This window comes from Ursus maritimus, unplaced genomic scaffold, assembly GCF_017311325.1.
Source record: "Ursus maritimus isolate PB19 unplaced genomic scaffold, ASM1731132v1 scaffold_18, whole genome shotgun sequence".
NCBI lineage: Eukaryota > Metazoa > Chordata > Mammalia > Carnivora > Ursidae > Ursus > Ursus maritimus.
This window is the reverse complement of record NW_024424230.1, coordinates 56507788-56529574: the sequence shown is the minus strand read 5'-3', so window position 1 is coordinate 56529574 and position 21787 is coordinate 56507788. Positions and strand designations below refer to the sequence as shown.

The 21787-nt window shown below is 36.8% G+C and overlaps 1 protein-coding gene across 1 annotated transcript in view; it reads right to left on the bottom strand.

The window, feature by feature from the left end:
* Positions 1-2038: 2038 nt before the first annotated feature.
* The window catches only part of TWSG1 (twisted gastrulation BMP signaling modulator 1), a 65170-nt gene continuing 45421 nt past the window's right edge, over positions 2039-21787 (bottom strand). Inside the window, exons 4-5 of the mRNA XM_040632722.1 lie at positions 8188-8454; positions 2039-5105 (exon numbers count right to left, since the gene is read on the bottom strand). Of these exons, the coding sequence (XP_040488656.1) occupies positions 4924-5105; positions 8188-8454 (449 nt within the window). The 3' untranslated portion in view covers positions 2039-4923. The remainder of the gene's footprint in view (positions 5106-8187; positions 8455-21787) is intronic.

Genomic DNA, 21787 nt, shown 5'->3' with positions numbered 1-21787 from the left:
TTTTTTTTTTAAGATTTTATTTATTTATTTGACAGAGACAGCCAGCGAGAGAGGGAACACAAGCAGGGGGAGTGGGAGAGGAAGAAGCAGGCTCATAGCGGAGGAGCCTGATGTGGGACTCGATCCTGTAACGCCGGGATCACGCCCTGAGCCGAAGGCAGACACTTAACCGCTGTGCCACCCAGGCGCCCCAGAGAGAAAATCTTAAGTAGAGTCTCAGCTGAGCATGGAGCCGGATGCAGGGCTTGATCTCACTACTCTGAGATCATGACCCGAGCTGAAATCAAGAGCTGGATGCTTAACCACCTAAGCCACCCAGGCACCCCTCATTATTTTCTTTAAATCAAGTAAAATCTGATGCAGAGCCCTATCCCATCCAGTATCTGCCAGGAGCAAGGCTCTGTTAATTACCCTGGATCTCCACAGACTCCCCGAGGCAAGTTTGGGGGCCCCTTGACAATGAGGGCTGGGCTGCTAACACCCATAAGTTGAAAACCCTATAAAGAGGCAACTTCACACTTTGGAGCCAGGCACTTGAGAACACATTGAGGCCTGGGGCATAGTCCCCATGGTCTAGGAGACCTAGGCCTCTTCTCATCTTCTGGCAAAGGCACTCCGTTTGGCATTGCCCTTCTCCCTGGAGAATCCCCTGAAGCAGGTGAAATTGCTGGAAAACAAAGGGCAGGTTGTCTGCTTTGCTCCTGCTTCCTACTAGGTAACCCAAGCCCTCTGAGGCCAAGGAGCACAAAGGCCTTGCAATTTGCTCGGAACTGGAACTGGGATTGTGGCAGTCATTACCTGCACATGTGTTCTAGAATGACCACTCTGGGCTGACAGTGCAATCATTTTTGCCACAAAGGAATTTCAGTGGTGACTGTGTCTAAATTCAGTGGTTAACTTCAATCAAATGAGGACATTTCTGACATCCTCAGCCATGATGGATGAGGGTTCTGCACTTTTCCAGGTTTCTTTCTGGGTCACAGCACCTCTCTGGGAGGGCAGAACTCTTTTCTCTTTGCTTTTGCACTGAATTCTCACCTCAAAAGCTGGACCTTGGAGTTGTTGCTGACTCCATCCTTCAAGCACAGACTTCAAAATAAAAAGATGTAAAATGAATTTTTTTAATTGGTTAGGAAAAATATAAGAAGCCTAAGGATCATAACTCAGAACACCTATAAGCTAACGGAGTTCGCTGCCGGCTTAAGGAACTCAAAACCCACCAAGTGTGGGTGCTGTGTGGGGCCGACGATACCACAGCCTGCCCGCCTGCCGATTTCCCTAGCTGCGACGCTCCCTCCCAACTCTGTATCTCCAGATTGACCCTCTGCCTCTCAGTGCCAATGGCTCACTGCCACTGGACATCTGCAGCAAAAGAACAACTTTCCTCATCAAATGTACAGTCCTTCTTTTTTTAAAAGATTTTATTTATTTATTTGACAGAGAGATAGATGACAAGTAGGCAGAGCTGCAGGTAGAGGGAGAGGGAGAAGCAGGCTCTCCACTGAGCAGGGCAGTCCTTGAAATGAATTCTACCCCCCAAATTCCTTAGATCTCTCATTCCATTAAGTCACTCAGGCTGGCAACCTGTCCTCTTGAATTTTTCCCCTCTCTAGATCCTCCTGTCCACTAGTCTTTCAGAAAGTAGATTCTGTCAAATAACACTGATTCTACCATAAGGGGATAGCCTATGCTCTCAATTCTAATAACATAACTCTGTGAGAATCACTGTGGGAGAGCGAGGAGTGGTTTTCCTACCTTGACCTTCCTGTAACTCCTTCCAACCATCAGATTGTTCTCCTGAGGCTCGCAGAACAAGGAAAATGTTAAGTATTTCATTTCAAAATTTCCCCTTTATTGGAATAAAGCACATGAAAAAGCAGAGAGCAAACTCATGTTAAAGAGCCTTTGTTTCGACACAATCTGCAGGGATATCCAGAGAGAAGGGGACATGCTTCCTGTAAACTGTAACATCACTAGACAGAAATGTCAACCTTATTCTGGTGTTTCTATTCTGAAGTTAACAAAAAGCATGACACACTCATTTCAATTTTTTATTAAAATACTCTTTTGCTTATAGGGACAACCAAAGAAAAATACATAATTCTGTATGTTGTCAATCATGTGAAATACAATTAACATATACTCTGGGGAATGTAGAATAGATTTTAAAAAATCTTCAAAGAAGCTTTCACAAAAACAAACTTTAAATACGTGGCTTATTTATATTTACCTCGTTTTTCACAAGTCTTAGTTTCTTTTCTCTCTTTTGATGTTACTCGGCTTTATAAATAATTGTTCAAATATTCTAATATCTTACCAATTTTGTTTTCTGAATCTATAGAAATAGTTTTTCTAAATGAAAGGCTCTCTTTATAGCATTCTATGTAAACAAAGACTTACTTTATTTGAATTATCATTTGATTTGGTGCCACTATTTTGAATACAATTTCTGCAATAATTAGATGCTAATGGGGGTGGGGAGGGACAAAAAAACTAATTAGGAGGTGTATGTCTTACTCTAGGAAAGAACCTTTTATATATGGCTTTTATAATACCTACTGATTTAGTTTTTTATTTTTTATCTAGTTACAAAAAAGTTAACAACCTAATTTTTGATTAAAAAAAAATTTTTTTTTTTTTTACCAGAGCTTCAATATAGAAGTGAATTGTACTTAGAATGGTAATAAAAGGTCTAAATTTTAGTGGGGCTACTGATTTCCCAAATTTTTTATTTTTAATTTGGAAAACATTGTTATTCAAAACCTGAAATATATTATAAACTGGAAATGGAATTTTTTAGGTGAACTTTGCCTTACAACCCCATCATAAGCCACAAAAACTAAGCAAAATTGAATATAAAATTTACCATTATATTTAGGGGTAATTTCCATTGGGAGAAAAAGATGTAAGAAAAACCAAATACAACATGGTTCAAGAAATTGCCCTCCCAGCACAGGGGCAGAAGAGATATCACACTTAAAAATTTAATAATGAAAGCCTAACCAAGGTGATAAATGCAGTTAAAAAACGTTTGTTTAAATATTTAAGACAACATTAAGCATGCTGTCAATAAACACAAAACGAACTGAAGCTGGAAGCAGATTCTTTTAAAACTTTCTCTTTTTTAAGTTTAAAAGGTTTTAAGAAAACCTTTAGCTTTATAGGCATTAATGAGGAAGGGGCGCTAAAATATTTTCAAGGCACTTTTAAACAGAGGCATTCTAGATAAAAGGAAGAAAAAGAGATCCCAATGTTTTCCTATTAAAAAAAATACATACAAGAGCTAAATTGTAGCTTTTTTTTAAAAGGCCAAAAGTTTTTGAAAAGGCTAAAGGACCTTTAGTATTCATTAGAGTTGACTGAAAGAACAGAAAAGGTATTAAGGCTTTAGATTTTATGACAGTTAATCATGATATTACATACGATCTTGTAACTAACTACTGTTCATATAATGAATACAAAGTGTCTAAGAGCATTATCTATTTATGTACTAAAATATTTAGACATATAAAAAGATATTCCTACAAGTTACTTGTAATTCATAATATACTGAAGAAATTAATAATTTTGTAAAGTTAAGAGTCTCTGTAAAATAAATATTTGTGTTTTAGATTCATGCTTGAAGACTGGGATTTTATTATGATGAAGGGTACATAGTATTTAAGCTTATCATTATCGAAACATGTAAAACAAAATAGTCTAAAATGTATTTGAAGTTAACATCATCTTGAACAGATCTTTTTCATTTCATAATCTTAACCTCCCATTGTATGATTATACTTGTTTAATAAGAACATTCAATCCAGACAGAAACCTAAAGGAAAGATTACAATATAACAAAATAATTAATGTAAATAGTTTTAGGTTTGTTTCCCATAAGAATTGCCAGCATTTCAACCTTCCCTGCTCATACCCATGAGTTTCTTCTTTATTCCCTCCTATCACTCATGGGAACATGACTCCGTCCATGCTAAGGCTGAGTGGGCTCATTCTCTCTACCCAGCTGAGCACAGTTTCTCCTTTCAGTCTTGCCATCTCTGTACATTGGGACAAGCTGTTTCCCCGGTGCTCTATGTAGAGTCTGATTTGGCAGGCATTTTCCATTCCTACTGGTCTTTAAGCTGGTACCTTAAGTCAGAGAAATGCTTTAACTTTCTCATTATTAACCTAGCAGAATATTTAATGCAGTGATAGAGGTTTGCCTTGAAATTCTTCTTCAAAATTCTTCATCGCTACCTACGTCAGTACTTTGGGCAGGGGGGTCTAGGAGAAAGAGAAACTTTCCCCAAAGTTCTGTCAGCATGTGTAGTACAGGATGGATTCTACTATGTAAAAGTTTTAAACTGTAAAAGGTAATAAGCATTTACTTTCTAAAACCGACATTACAAGGTTTGAAATTAAGCTTTTAACGGTGATTTTTATGTGAGTTCTCAGGGTGATATATTTGAATACTACCCTATTTACAGAAGAGATAAACGAGACAAGGCACAGTGAATGAAATCTAGTGTACAACTGGAAAAATTCAGTGTCCCAGGAATAGTAAATGAAGAAATCATAACTTATGTTAATGTACTCTAACACCTTAAAAACCAAAGGCTTGTGGAATGCTAGAAAAAAATGACATCAGGCTTTATGTCAGAGACTGCAGATCTTTCAAGGAATTCTCTGTGTACTTGCTTCTCATAACGACCAAAGTTGTAAATGTATGTAGAGGAAGGGGCTTATTGCCAGTGAGCTACAAAATCAACCAGAGCATTTATACTTATAATTTAACACATTCCTGCATTTGTCATACTTTAACTCAGTCCAAATTCTTTATATCTTAACCTGCTGGCATTATGGTGCAACCAGCAGACCTCACCAAATAGCTTTTTATATCTTTCCTGTTGACTAAATTGCTTTGGTTTGCATTCTTCTCCTTCTTTAAAACATGCAGTTCATACATTTGACAGTTTTACTACCATAGTCGATGCACTCTGGACCAATGCACTCACAGCAGGCGTTATGGAACCAGCGATATTTGGATGCTCCCATGGACTCACAGGATATTTTACACTGATGTATGGACATGCAGTCATCAAAATAAACCACAGTACACATGTGTTCTGAAAAATAAAAAATTAAGAGCTCAGAGCAAGAAAGAGGAAAAGCAGGAAATGTTTTAATACCTGGCTGATATTAATAGTTATTCTTAGTTCCCTTACTGCTAATCTGCACAGGACAATGGATGAGGTGTAGGAAAAAAGATCACATTTGTTAATTATACTGAGAAGGAAGTCAGAGTCCCCCACTCCAGCTGAAGAAGGTAAAGGGGCTTAGATTCTAGACTTTGATCTCAAAGTTAAGATTATTGGGCTTAACATTTGCTATGCTTCGGAGCTATGATTTTTAAATTGGTCATTTTTTTTTTTTAAGATTTTATTTATTTGACAGAGAGAGACACAGAGAGAGAGAGGGAACACAAGCAGGGGGAGTGGGAGACGGAGAAGCGGGCTTCCTGCTGAGCAGGGAGGCAGACGGTTAACGACTGAACCACCCAGACACCCCAAAATTGGTGATTTTTGATAAGATTTCCTTAGAGGAGAGAATTCTCCAGCTAAAAGAAGTTTGAAAAATACTGTTTTAAGGGCACCTGGGTGGCTCAGTTGGTTGAGCATCCAACTCTTGACTTCAGATCATGAGATCAAGCTCCACAGTCTGGCTCTGCACTGGACATGGGGCCTGCTTAAGATTCTCCTCTCTCTCTCTCTCTCTCTCTCAAAAAACAAAACAAAACAAAACAAAGATTCTCTCTCTCCTTCCTCTGCCTCACACCCTTCTCTAAAAAAAAAAAAATACTGTTCTAAAGTTATACTGAGAATTTACAATAAAATAAAGCAAACTTAATTCAAACGATGCAAAGTTGTTAGCAACACTTGGCATGATTCAGCATTAGCTATTAAAAAATACTCTTATTATCAGTAGCAATTTCTAGTCTTGCTTTCCAACACAACTATTTTTGATTGTTTCAATTTTTAATTCTCCTGGTAGTTAATGCCATAAGATGCCCTTGCTAGGAGGATAAGTTACATGAAATAAATAAAAACAATAAAAACCATTAATAGAGAGTATATGATTAAAGTTTGTTATTTTACAGAGCCATTTACAGAACTGATAAATCACAGGGGGCTGAACAGTAAGGACAGGCTAAGTGGAAAAAACTGGACTTGCATTAGGAAGAAGAATTAAAAGCAAAGTTACCAGGTAACAAAATAAGGAAAGTCACAAGGACACCAGTGTAGTGCGCATGGGGAATGGTGTGGAGGCAAGTCCACTGCAGTGAACGGTTAGCATCAGGAGACAGCAGAACCACTACTGAGTATCAGGTCAAAATGGAAAACAGGGAGGCCAGTATAGCACAAGACCAGACACACTAGGGACTGGCAGTGAGCAGGACAGGGGAGCTTTGAATCTCAGCTGATTAGTATTTACCAACTTTCTTTCATTTATTTATTCAACAAGTATTTACTTAACACCTACTATGGAATAGTAGCCATTAGGACTCAAAGAGTAATCAGAGAATCCACGGAACTAAGTAGAAAATGGTAGACCTAGAAGTTAAAAACAGACAACAAATTGAAAAACAAATATGGGGAGATGATAGTTATAGGAACAGGAGGTAGTTTACTCCACCTGGGAGCAAGGGATAACCTAGAGAAGGTGTCAAAGAGGAAAAATTTTAACTCTGCCTTGAAAGATAATTGGTATTTCCAGGAAACTTCGTGGCCTGGTAATTATTTCATTAAATTAAATAATATTTGAACAAAATTTATGAATTATTTAATATCTATTATGTAGATTGCATTTTAATGGGGAAAATAGTAGCAAAATATCTGAATAAGGCACACTCCATATATTCCTGATATTTTCCAAAATCTAGAATTTGTCTTTTAAGGTAGTTTAACCAAAAAATAATAAAAATTCTTAATCTGGGGGCGCCTGGGTGGCTCAGTCGTTAAGCGTCTGCCTTCGGCCCAGGGTGTGATCCTGGCGTTCTGGGATCGAGCCCCACATCAGGCTCCTCTGCTGGGAGCCTGCTTCTTCCTCTCCCACTCCCCCTGCTTGTGTTCCCTCTCTCGCTGTCTGTCTCTCTGTCGAATGAATAAAATCTTTAAAAAAAAAAAATCTTAATCTGAATATCATTAACAAATGCTGTTTTGCTTTTACTACTGATGTCCAAAGTTCAGACTATTTCACATAGGCAGGATTGTAATAGAGGGCACAACAAAAAGCCAAATAAAAAAAGTACAGGAGCTCAGTCAGTTAAGAGTCTGCCTTTGGCTCAAGTCATGATCCCAGTGTCCTGGGATCAAGCCTCACGTCGGGCTCCCTGCTCAGTGGGGAGTCTGCTTTTCTCTCTCTCTCTGCCCCTACTTATGCTCTCTCTCTCACTCGCTCTCTCTCAAATAAAATCTTAAAAAAAAAAAAGAGTACAACTTATACTATTTATGTAAAACTCATATCATATTTTAAGAAATAACTGCAATTTTCATAATTGCCTTATTTTTCCACAGTAAAATTATGCAAAGCCTTTTATTTGAAAATAGCAAAGACTTTATAAGTTACATGTCCTGTACATTCCAAAATTAAGGAATGACTTATCCTCACTAATAAGTGTTTTTTAATATGCTTCTCAAAGTTATATAAGCCATTCTTCCATTTAGTTCCCCTTCTGACCAAGAGTACTGGAGTTAGTTTATACCGGGAAATTAGATGTCTGTAATACCAACTTGTCCCATAAAGAAATTTAGCTGATGATCTTGGCATCATTTGTAGTACAAATGCTATTACAAAAATGTGACTTCCTGGGACACTTTGAATGTTATCGGACAGTGAGCAATACTATATTAAGCAGCACTGTTGCTCTCTTATGGAAAGAACAGTTAAAGCCTAACACAAATAAACACCAAAATTAGAACCAGGTTATCTATCTTCCAACACAATTTCTATCACTGAGACTATGAAGGAGTGGTGACAATATGCTTGACATGCCTCCTTATCTACTTAAGGACTGGGGTTATTAAAGTCCATAATTTCCTTAAGACTAGACAAACTCAAAGCCAAAAACTGCTCTAAAAGGTAATATAGGTTTCACAGACCACACAGAAAGTGAGGGGGCAAGATAGAAAGTCAACTGTGGCTAGTTACCTTTGTCACTGGAATAAGGGGCGTGAACATTATTGCTAGGAACAGACACATTTTGGTGGTGTGGCTGGTTCACAGTTTCTAAAAATGAAACCAGATTCTCATGATGTGAGAGTTCTTCGGCAACAGGGAAGGAAACAATGTTCCAGTTCAACTGAGTGTCTCCTTCTGTGAGTGCCCGGAAGAGAGAGGGGATTGGCTCATGAAGCTCTTCCACAGTGCTCTTTGAGGTTGGAGGTGTGTCACTGTAGTTTCGAGGATTACACATACCTAGAGGAGGAAGAACAAAGAAAATAAAAGCTAGTTTTTCTCACTGATTGGAATATCATGCAATATTGTTAGTTAATGCCTTGCAATCAAAGCTCCAACATATTAAAATTAACTTGCTTCTAACATTATATGTAGATATTTTCCTAACTTTTTTGGCTGAGGGGCCCTAGAAGTGACCACACTCCTGTAGCATCAAGCACATCAAGTGCCCAGAGGTTATTTTCTAAATACTTATCCTATGCTAAGAGGAACCAGAGCTATCTGGAGAAAAGACTGATTCCAGGGCTGGACCAGAGAAAGTACAAAATGACCCTGGGATACTGTTTATGCCTAAAAGTAAGGAAATGCTCAGTGAATGATGGAATGTATCCAAAAAACACAGGAAGCAACTGGAAGGGGCTCCCACTGGCCAAACGACAATTTTAATGTCAAAATAAGTAATGATAATAATGGATTACCCCTATAAATAAAATAGGAATTAATGAGTCCTTATGTTATCAATAAATGAATAAATAAATAAAGGAAAAGCTCCTCCTTTTAGTAGAGTGTCCAACTGATAAATGTAGAAGGAACGAAGGTAATAGAAAATCACCACCAAGCAACTATAGAGGTGTTGTTGTCATATGGGTTGTAGAGGGAGTTGTCAATGGATGCCAAAGCTGGTGGGTGAAGGTTAGAGGAGGAACATATTAAAGTACTCTTGCAAAACTCTCTACAATATACTAACCAATTACAAAAGGGTTAATGGTGACTTTGATGTGGAAAATCTGGCAGATGCCAATGTGATCAGGAAATCAAGGTCAACATGACCAGTGATAAAACAGGCTGATGCTGTGTATCACTTCATGTGAGATGTAACTTCCTTTCAGCACTGTTGTTGCCAAGAATGTCTGACTTAAGTATGGGTATCAGTCCACATCAGGTGGATCAAGGTTTAGGGTCATCCTACATAACATAAAGTCTGTACTCAATAAAACTGTCAAGGGAAAGACCACAATGCTGTTTCAAATGGAATGAATATCAACAGACACGACAACTAAATGCATCACATATTCTGGACAGGAGCCTGGCTCAGAAAAGATATCACAAGAGGTACTGCTGAGACAGTTGGCGAAATATGAATGAGGCTTGTGGACTGGGTGGCAGCGTTTGTAACAATGTTGGCTTCCTTATTTGGAGGGTGTATGGCAGTTATGTAGGAGAATGTTCTCGTTGGAAAATACAGACTGGAACATTTAGGAGTGAGGGGCTATCATGTATAAAGCTTGATTTCTAAAGGTTCAAAAAAGGATGAATGATCATGCATGTTTGGGGGCAATGTGTGTGTGGAGGGAGAGGAAGGAGTAAAGAACACTGGAAAAAACTCAATAAAATGTTAGTAACTCAGGAATCTGGGTGAAGGGGATACAGAAGTCTTCCCCCTTCTGGCAGATTTTCTCTACATTTGAAAATTATTTCAAAATGAATTATTTTAAAAAATAATCTTAGAAAGGGAAAATGGCAGAGGAGAATTAGAGATACTGACGATACAAAACTCTTTCCGGGTGTTTTGCTATAAAGGGGAAAGCTGAGAAAATGCTTAATTGGCCCCAATTTTTGGGCTATTCCAGCTAATGTTGTGTGGAGCAGAAGGGAGCTACCCAGAACACAGGTTCATGAGCTAATTAAATGATTATTACTGTTTTAAGCCACTATGTTTTGGGGTACATTGTTTAGTTGCAATAATAACTGGAAAAGAGCCCTCTGGATCTCCTTTTGTGAATACGATACTTTAAAAAATTATACTTCATCTTGGTTTAGTATTCACTAGGCCTAATATGGAGTTTTTCTTTTTCCTCAGACTAAAATTTTGAAAAGTTAAGCCAAATTTATAAATTCTGACATTTTATAAATTTAGGCAGAAGGAAAAATCATGTCACGTCTTCCACTCAACACTTTATGAGTTTAAGGAACATGGAAAGAGCTGAGGATAAGATTGTGCACACTCTTCATAAAATTTTTCATTACGTATGAACTTTAACAATTTTGACTGTGAAACAGAATCATGGATTAAAGGGTCAAATCTGACTCCTTTATTCATAAAAGAGGAAATAGGCCCAGATAAATTAAATGATTTGTCCACTGTTACATAATCTAGGATTAGAGCCAAGCTTATGATTCAGTCTGACTTCATATCCGCTGCTCATATTAATAACCACATTCTATAAATAATCATTAAGTGGCATCAAAAAGTGAATTACACTTAGAATACCTGAATTATACAAATATACATTATATATTCTTCTACCAGACTTTATAATGAATGAAAATTAGTAATCTGAGACCAAAAAGCAAACAACAGAGTTCAACAGAAGAGCTAAACTCAACAACTACTGAGACTTTAAAGAAACTTCAGGGCTCATTACTAGAGATTAAATTACATTTAAGAAAGTTTTGAGGGGGGAGTTTTGTGCATTTAACAAACTTAGGCCAAAGACATTTGTAATTTAAATCTGAATACATTGCATTAAAATCAGTAAGCATGAAGTAAATGCTTGCTAGGTAATAACGTTTTCATGGCATTGTTATAAAGCTTTCGTGTATCTTTCTCTTTTCAACTTGGATTACATCCAGACAGATCATCACTAGAGACTCTTCTTAGGCAATGTGGATTTTGACCCTCTATCTCTTGCCTGAAGCACTCTTCAAATTCTGCATTCTTTCAAGCACGGTGGGTTATGAAATCTGATCTTCCAATGATATGTGGGATTTCTCCTGCTCAGAAAAGCAACCTTCTGAAATTTCTGGAAATTCTTCAGTTGTCTGTATTCATTATGTACAGTGGATCAGTTTCTGGGTAGAGAGTTACTAACCACTCATAGTTTAAAACAATTAGTAAAACTTCTCTGAGAAGCATCTACCATCCTCCTGAAGTTCATTGTCGTTAGCTTTTCTTTAGTTGACTACAGAGGTTACATTCTCTCATTTTTTTCCAGGATCATTTTCTTGAAGCAGTTTGTTACTTTGTGGCATGCTGTCATTACACTGAAATTTAAAAACTAATTATACTAAAATTTTAAAGACACTGGCTCCGCACATGACAGAGAGGCCCCAAAGCAGGAAACCAATGGCAATTACTGAAAAGGCAAGCATTTCAAAAACTTTACGTGCATAGAACTTTGCTTTTCTGATGTGCCTTCTTTCATATATCTGACCTGTTGTCATCATACATTTGAAAACTAAGGTTACATTAAAGTAGACTTTACTTGATGAAACCACATTTTAGGGTAGAAATTAAGACTAAGGGGAACAAAGGTATTACTTTCCTTAATGAATGTGCATGGTTAAACAGCAACAACAAAGAGTCCAGAAAAATGTACAATAAAAAGAAAAATTCCTTTCTGCTCCTTCCACCCCCCAACTCTACTCCCCAGACACAACCACTTTAAAAGTCTGTTCTTAAGTTTCTCTGGTGGTTACCTCTATGAGAATTTAAATAAAAATGATTAATTTACCAAAAGCAGTAGAAACATCTTTAGATCTTATCTATCAATCCTCTCATATGAGAGATGAAGATTAAAGTTCATTTGTACTAACCCTTTCTCCCATATTTCTAATAACTGTATTATTCTAATACCATAATTTGTTTCCTTTGCAATCTTAAATATACTTAAACTTCTGATTTTTATTCCACATATCTTAATTCCCTCATTTGCCAAAAAGGATGCAGGTGCCTTTCCCACTTTCCCCACTCAACTTCTCCTAACTTATGTTGTCAAACTTAATAACTATGTTCTGTTGCCCAAATACAATGAAAACTTCTTGTCTTACTATACGCTGATTCTAAAAGTTGAAAACCAGCAAACAGCAGTTTACCTTAACATGACCCCATGAATATTGGTCACTGAAAAACAGAAAAGCATGATAGGATTTCCTTGCCCAATGCCATATTAGCAGAGGAAAATATTTCTAATTTTAAGATAAAATTAACTTTTCCATGAACCCCATAAAATACTGAAAATCAGCTATTTCACATAGAATTACCTATTAGGTCTTCTTGCCCAAAAATATAAAACCTGAATCCAATCAAACTTTAACAACTAGCTTCAAATTACTGGAAATACAGAAAGACAGAGGAACAAGTTAAAGGACAACCTCAAAGAAGTAAACAGTCAAATACTGAGTGTGGGATATTCTACAGGCAAACTGTTTCTTCAATATGACAAGTGGCACAAAAAAAGTATACATAACCAGACACCATGCAAGAATCTTGTTTGGATCAATTTGAACATATCAACTATACAAATACATTTTTGAGACAATTGAAGAAACTTGATTATGAACTGGAATGTTAGATTATACCAAGAAATTACTGTTAATTTTGTAGGTTTCCTAATGGCATCATTATTAAAAAAGTAAATGTCTTTATTTTCCTTTAGAGACTGAAACTGAAGGATGCAGAAATAAACGTTATTTACCGTCTATAATTTGCTTTTAAATATTTCAATGCCAGGTCAGAAAAAAATGGGGGAAAAAACAGATGAAACAAATGTGCATATTTTTTATAACTGTTAAATCCAGTGATGGGTATATAAGAATTCACTATGCTATTCTCTCTGCTTCTCTGTATATGTGAACACTTTCAAAATAGCAAACCAACTGCCATATTTAAATTGCAGGACTAATATTTTCTTGTTGAACTTTTGTATTTTCTTGCTATTTCTAGGCTTGGAATGTGTGTGTGTGTGTGTGTGTGTGTGTGTGTGTGTGTGTACCACAAATAACAAGCTTATAACAAATCTTGAAAAATCATTCTGCTTCTCAATTGTATGCTCAATACCCTATGGAACTCATTTTCTTCTCAGAGAGATACTTCTCAGGGCCCTCACTTATTGCTTCAGGCAGGCTAGTTGTCTCTTAAGCCTCTGTATTATTTATGTTTTTAATTTTCTGTATTTCATGATGTTTCGACATCTTAGAAAAAGCTTTCCGACTGGGGAGAGACTGCTTCCTGGGCTAATCAATTCTAAGAGCCCGCAAAGCACTCAGCCAGGAGCAGGCCTTGGATATGCAAACTGACCAGTCCTGAGCCACACCTCCTCCACCAACCCAAGCAACCCAGGAGGCCTGTGCTTAACCAAGCCAGGCCCAGTACTAAGCAACTAGAGACCACCTGCAGAGCCTAGAGCCCCTGGGAATGATTCAAACTAGCCAGACCACAACTGCTTGCTCTGTCCCGCCTGGACTTTCCTGTGGAAACCCCACTGAAGATTCTGGCCCAGATTTTCTTCTTGTTCCTATCTTTTTGCCACTTGACCAAAACCTGGTGCTTCTTCTGTGATCCTGCATGGCATGCAGTGACCTCCTCTCTGAGACCTGTGATTTATAATGAACTTTGTTCCTTGAGCCTTCCTGTGCCTCCTCTGAGGCCAAACTTAACTGACCACAGAACAACCTTCAATGTAGTTATCATGTTATAACTGTCCTTAAATCAACTCCTGGTTAAAGCTATTTCATTCAACCCATATTCTTCTCTTTCTTGGTCTTCTGCCTTATTTTGTTTGATATCATATCAAATCTGGTGTGTAAGAAGTAACTTTGAGTTCTTGCTGTCTAAAAATGTTTTAATTTTACATTCACATTCTTGATCAATAATCTGTCAATTCAAAGTAATTTTTCAACCATGCACTTGAGGCTTTGGTCCAGTGAGAGTGATGAGAATTCTGATGGCAGTGTGATTCTTCTTTCTTTTTTTCACTCAGTTTTTTTATTCATGATTTGTTTTATTTTTATTTTTTTAAGTAGGCTCCACACCCAACGTGGGGCTTGAACTCATGACCCTGAGATCAAGAGTCATATGCTCTACCAACTGAGCCAGCCAGGCGCCCTGACAGTGTGATTCTTATTCCTTGTACATAAACTCTATTGTTATTTCTGAGATCTTTCAGAATATTATTTGACTTGCCAATAGTAAGACTGTATGAGGCTGTGTTTAGAAGTAGGTCTTTTCTCATTAATCTTGCTTAGCATTCTGTAGATTCTTCCAGTCTAAGGATGCATGGTTTTTTCTCAGCTTTGGAAAGTTTTCTTCTACTATTTCTTTGAGAAGTTTTTCCCTCCTATTTTTTATTCTTTCCTGGAGAATCTATTTTTTCCTGTCTTATTTTCCTTTAAAAAAAAAGATTTTATTCATTTATTTGAGAGAGAGAGTGAATGTGAGAGAGAACACAAGCAGGGGGAGCAGCAGAGACAGAGAGAAGCAGGCTCCCCACTGAGCAGGGAGCCTGATGTGGAGTTCAATCCCAGGACCCCGGGATCACAACCAGAGCCGAAGGCAGGTGCTTAACTGGCTGAGCCACCCTGGAGCCCCTCCTGTCATTTTCCATCTGTCTGTCCTATATTTCTATTACATTCCAATATTATTTTCAACTTCCCTTAACTTATAACTTTTCTAATCAAATTTTAAATTTGCAAAGGCTTTCTTGTTGTTTTGGATAATAGAGATATATTTGCTCAAATTCCTCTAAAATATAGCCATTACTTTTCTTAAAGATTTATTTCCTAAAGATTTCCTCCATGCTGAGTTGGTCTGCTGTTTTACCTTGTTCTTTCCTTCGAGGTACTTGTTCAACATTGCTCGCATGTCTGGTATTAGGCTGGAGACATCTACCTCTCCTGCAATGCCTAAATGAGCAGCACTCTCTCTCCCTCTCTCTCTCTCTTTTGGAGGAGCTGTTGACTCTGGAGTGCCAACAACACACCAGTGCTTCTAGTCCTTTCCAGTTAATTCCTTCAATTTCTCTAGAGAGAATCTCCAATTTTTTTTTTTTTTTAACCTAGGTTGTTTGGAACTTCAGAATGAGAGAGAGGGTAGGGTATCAAATCATACAGCTGTTTTTTAGACAGGTCTTCAATAATCTTGCTATTTTCAGATCTATTTCTCATTCCTACATGCCACAAAATCCAAAGCTGAGCCTGAAGATTCTTTGGGAGTTTAGCTGGGAAGGTCACTCCTAATCCTACCATAACCTCTTTTTTTTGCAAATTATTTTGGTGTTTCTCCCAATCTGTTTACTAAACAGCATGATTCTCCATCTTTCCTTATGGATATTTCTCCAATTATAATTTCTTCCTTTCTCTGTGTTGTTAAAGTTTACCTCTAGTTGTATTCCTTTATTTCATTTTCAATGGAGTCTAATATGTACAAGGGAGAACATGTGTGAACAATAGACCACTGTGTGAAACCAGAAGTCACATTTACTTTAAGTGTCTGAAAATGTGATTAATCATATTCTCTTTCACTCTCGCTTGTGTTCTGACTCTTGCCCTCTCCCCGACTCCCTCCCTCATCTTTTTTCCCCCCAGAAACTCCTGTATCCAACTTCCTACAGGGCATCTCCACTTGAAAACCTTACAGGCCCCTCAAAATCAACTGTCCCAGTCATCTTCCCCAACCTACCTGGACATTATATAGGCATGCCTATCTCAGCTCCTGTCACAATTTATCCAGTCACACAAGCCAGAAACCCAGAAGCTATTTCAGTTCCCATTTCCCCTCAATTCCTACTCCCAAAGTGTCACCAAGTGTGGTCAAGTTAACCTAATGATTTTTCCATTAAGGCCACCACATCTGTTCATCTCTGCTATCACTCCAGACCAAGTTCCCATCAGATTTTGACTAGACCTGCAAACACTGTATTTTGATAGATTTTAAACTCTATCTTCCATTCTCCCTCAGGAACTCCTTCAGAAAATGCATGTTACTGAGGGGCGCCTGGGTAGCGCAATCATTAAGCGACTGCCTTCAGCTCAGGGCGTGATCCCGGCAGCGTTCTGGGATCAAGCCCCGCATCAGGCTCCCCCACTGGGAGCCTGCTTCTTCCTCTCCCACTCCCCCTGCTTTGTGTTCCCTCTCTCACTGGCTGTCTCTCTGTCAAATAAATAAAATCTTAAAAAAGAAAATGCATATTACTGAATTTTACCCTCTGTTATCCCTCCTTTTGGCTATTATCTTCTGTACACCCTGGCATACTTCTTCCTCATTAACCGAAAACTTCAATACCTGGATCACTATACCTCATTTCCACCCCTAGACCCATTGTCACTCTTGACAATTTCAATATTCACACTGAAGATCCACCTAATACCCTGGTCTTTTGCTGCTAGACCCCTTAGTGATATGACTTGTAAATCCACCCCACCTCAGTCACTCAACTCATGGGTCTAGCATTGATTCTCCTCTTTCCTCATATCCTACATCCACTTCAAATAAAATTCTGACAGCTTACCTCCAAAATATCTCCCGAATCTGAGCTGCACCATTTCCACTAATATCAATAATCCTAGTCTACTCTACTATCATCTGTTACTTTAACTACTGCAACTGGCTCCTCATTGACCCCCCATCCTATCTGTTCTCTTCATATCCTAAAGTCCATATTCCACACAGTAACCAGAATAATCATTTAAAAATGTAATTCAGATATGATCACTGCACATTCTCCAGTCGGTTTCCATTACACTTAGGGTACAATCCAAACTCCTTTCCATGTCCTCCAAGACCTATCCCTTACCCACGTCTCTCATTCTTTTCTTTCTACCCTTCCTCTTGATCACTAACAATGAACCACACTGACTTTTCTATTTTCAAATTTGGATCTTTAGCCATCACACTTAAAACACTTATATTTTGATATATTAAGTGGTTCACATCAATCTTTTGTTGGTGGTGGTTAACTCAAGTTACTGATTTCTAAAGTTTGTTGGAGACTGATTCTTGTTAACTCTTTGAAAAATTAGAACTTTCCAGTAATGACAAAAGGAGAAAATAAAAGCTCTTTGAGACTTATCATTCACTTAAATGTTTTCCCTAAATGAAAAAAAATGACCAAAAATATTAAAAGGTGCTTTCTCCCCTGAAACTAATAATATACTATATATTAACTAAATTGAATTTAAATTAAAAATAAAGACGCTTTCTGCTCTAAGTAAAAATAAAATTATTCTAAAGGTATCTTGGATTCTTTTTTAAAAAAATATTTTATTTATTTATTTGTCAGAAAGAGAGAGAGAGAGGGCACAAGCAGGGGGAGAGGGACACAGAGGGAGAAGCAGGCTCCCTGATGAGCAAAGAGCCCAAAGTGGGACTTGATCCCAGGACCCTGGGATCATGACCTGAGCTGAAGGCAGACACTTAACTGACTGAGCTACCCAGGCATCCTGGTATCTTGGATTCTGTTCATTATATTTTTATAAAATAAAAAGTGTGAAAAATATATATGTGTTTACTATAAGTACATATAAGAAATATTTAACTTTAGGGAGAGGTATGGGGGTATAAGGAAGGGAGATGTTTCATATATATATATACCTTCTATTACTGTTTGAATTTACTGTATAATTTAAAATAATAATTGTAATTTTAGTTTTTAAATTATATTTTAAAGGAAAATACATACGTGTTAATAGTAGCAGATATTGAAGGTCCTTCTTTTCTATATTTTCCTAAAATTCAACACAATACTTTCACCTTAAATAACCTACTTAGGTGTGCAAAATTATTATTTCATTAGGAGTTTTCTTTAAAATACTGAATATATAAATATAATACTCCAGGTTTTTTAAAAAGGATACATTTGAATAGCAGTTCCCAAAGTATAGTCTAAGAACTTTGTAGAGTCTTTGATTCGTAGAGTCAAAATAATTTTCGTAAGACTTTGTTAGTTTTACAGGTCTGACATCCACACTGATGGTGCAAAAGCAATGACGGGTAGAACGTTTGGCACCTTAGCTTGAATCAAGGCAGTGGTACCAAAGTGTTACTAGTAGTCACTGTATTCTTCACCACCAAATACAGTTGTTGTTTTTTTAAAGGCCAGTTTCACTTAAGGCAATGCTTAACAAAACAATAACAATTATTAATTTCATTAAATTTCATTCATTGTATATGAGATTTTTAATATTCTGTGTGACGAACTGGGAAATACGCAGAAATACTTGCTGCGTACTTAGGTATAATGCCTGTGTCAAGGAAATTGCTTATTGAGTTGCAAGCTGAACTATCCACTTTTTCCTTAGAATACTCTTCTTACTTAAGAAAAAAATGACTACCAGACAAACTATGATTATGAAGAATTATGTATCTAGGAGATATTTCATTGAAAATGCATGAAGTGAACATGCTGCTTCAAGGATGTAACTCACAGTATTTGTTGTTGATAATAAAACACACGTTTTCAAGCAAAAATTAGAATTTTAGAAAACTTCCGTCTTTTACCATGACTCAATTGTTTCACAAAACTTACATACTTTTCTAATGAGATTGGTGGTAAAATTAACTAATGTGGATTTTATATATTTATATATATATATATAATTACATAATTATAATTATATACATATATAATGAATGTGTCAATATTTGGAAAATCTACATAACTAAGTGAACTCATAATTTCCAAATGACTGATACATAATGTTACAAAATTATACATGGGTAAAAAGTATTCAAAGTTTCAAGACAGACCAATGGATTTTGATGTAACAGAGTATAAAGAATTTTAGAATCTGGTTGTAGATTCTACTTTGTAATTAACCTTTAAGAAATTACCACTTGTCCAGTTTTGGTGTAGAATCAAAGAAGAATATACACAATTATCTGGAAAAGCTATTAAAAGACTGTTCTCTTTTCCAATTACGTAGTTGTGTGAGGTTGGATTTTCTTTATATATTTCAACCAGAGCAAGAGATCACTAAAGATTGAATTTTTCAGAGTATAAAGGGGTTCTGAGATTAAAAAAAAAAAAAAAAAAGTTTGGGAACAGCTGCATTAGAAGAACAGATGGAAAGAGACTGTGGCCACTGTAGCTAGATCTGTAAGGCAGACAGTGCCCTACATTTATCTAGAAAGGGCAATGGGATTCAGAGCATGTGATCAAATAGACCTCATTTTGAGAGGGATATGAGAATGGATGGAAGTTTTCATCTCTTAGTTTCCTCAGCATGAATATAGGGAGTAAATCAGAATCCCCTGTGGGTATGTATAGTTTTAAAAAGAATCAATACTTAGTCAGTTAATACTATAATTATCTTTTCCTGAAAACAAACTCCTATTGTTTTCAAACTACAGATTAAAAAAAAGGAAACAATTTGTCTGATGATATGGAGAAGATACAGTGATGCAAAAAAGGACACTGGTGAGACAAATAATGACTGAAACTGAGACACGGGGACATGCCATTGTCTAGAGCAGCTTTTCTTAATCTTTTAAAACCCATGCCCTGTTTTCATAAACATAAAAATCCCACCACCATCTGTCCTCTCATGAGTTGTCATAGCAATACAGTGCCTCTCAAAAGGCAGACTCAATGCATAATACCAAGTATAGTAGGGCAGAAACAGCTTTAGGAAGGGCTTTTTCAATGGAGTCTAAGTATGCAGTTCTCAGATGGATGGTCTGGCTAAATCCAAGAGAAAATTCAGAGTTCACAGAATACAGCTTTGTGCCCAAGCCTAATTATCTTTATAGAGATCATAAAAAATTAGTAGTTCTAAATAACTATTTATTAGGGAGGTCATTTAAACTCTTTGGTCTGTTCCTTCATCTGTAAAACAGATGAGGGATAATAACACCCTCATACTCCTTAGGTTTGTTTTAAGGACTAAATAAATTAATATATGGAAACTACCTGACATATAAAAGATGTTATATAAGCACTAGCTATTATTTTTTTAGAAAGTATTTCTTGACTGACTAGATCAACCCAATTTAGACAGTGCTACACTGACATTTTAAAGAATTAAAAAGTGTTTCACTAGACAAAATTCTTTAGGATGTCATCTAGTATATATGGAATGCATGGCCTAAGAATCGTGACATCTTGAACAAAAAAAGCACCAAGTTACAAATGTCTATAATTAATTCAGTCAATAGCATAATCTCATCTGATCTCCCCAAATTTTACAATACCAACAAAACTACTATTCTTTGTTTAATGCATTGATAAACATTTTAAACTTAATTTTTTTGTTTTGACAATGGTAAATCTTTACTGAAAGACATTAAAGACATACAGACATTAAATAGAGACCAATACCATGCTTATGGGTAGCAGGATTCAATATTAAAACTATATCAATACTCCAAAAATGTATCTGTAAATTTACTGTACTTCCAACAAAAATCCTAAGGTTTCTTCTTTTAAATAGTCTCTTTATTTTGACAATTAGATAAATGGATAAAATTTCTTTTATATAGGATCATATAGTCCATGCTATTTTCCTCTGTAAGCTTTTTTCCCTCTATTACCTATTTTTTTAAAAAGATTTTATTTATTTGAAGGAGACAGAGGGAGAGAGAGCATGCTAGAGAGCACCAGCAGGGGGAGAGTCAGAGAGAGAGGGAGAAGCAGGCTCCCTGGTCCCTGCTGGACAGGGAGCCTGACACAGGGCTCGATCCCAGGACCCTGAGATCATGACCTGAGCCGAAGGCAGATGCTAAACCAACGGACACCCAGTTGTCTCTAGAACCTATTTTTTTTTTAAAGATGTATTTATTTATTTATTTATTTATTTATTTATTTATTTATTATTTGAGAGAGAGAGAATGTGAGTTGGGGGAGGAGCAGAGGGAGAGGGAGTGAGAGAGAATTTCAAGCAGACTCCCCAGTAAGTGCAGAGCCCAAAGTGGGGCTCGATCCCAAGACCCTGAGATCATGACCTGAGCTGAAATCAAGAGCTGGATGCTTAACCAACTTAGCCACCCAGGTGCTCCTCTCTACAGCCTATTTTTTAACAGAATTTTTTTTTCACAACAGTTGTACAGAAAAATTGAAAAGATAGTACAGTGTATAATACTACCACACCTAGTTTCCCCCTATTATTAACATCTTATATAGTATGGTACATTTGTTATAATTAAGGAACCAATACTGATACATTATTATTAAATAATATCCACACTTAACTCAGATTTCTATAGTATTTACCTAATATGCTTTCCTGTTCCAAGATCCCATTTACGATGCTACACCGATTTAGCCATTATGTCTGTTTAGGCTCCTCATAGCTGTGGCAGTTTTTCAATTTTCCTAGTTTTTGAAACTGTCAAAGTTTTGAGTAGTACTAATCAGGTATTTTGTAGGATGCACTGTTTTTAGAATTTGTCTGATGTTTTTCTCACAATAAGATTCAGGTTATAGGTTATTGGGAGGAAGACCACAGAGATAAAGTGCTATTTTCATCAAATTGGATCAAAGGTACACACTACCAACAAGATTTATGACTGCTTATATTGACCTTGATCACCTGGCTGAAATCATGTATGTCAGATTTCTCCACTGCAAAGTTACTCTTT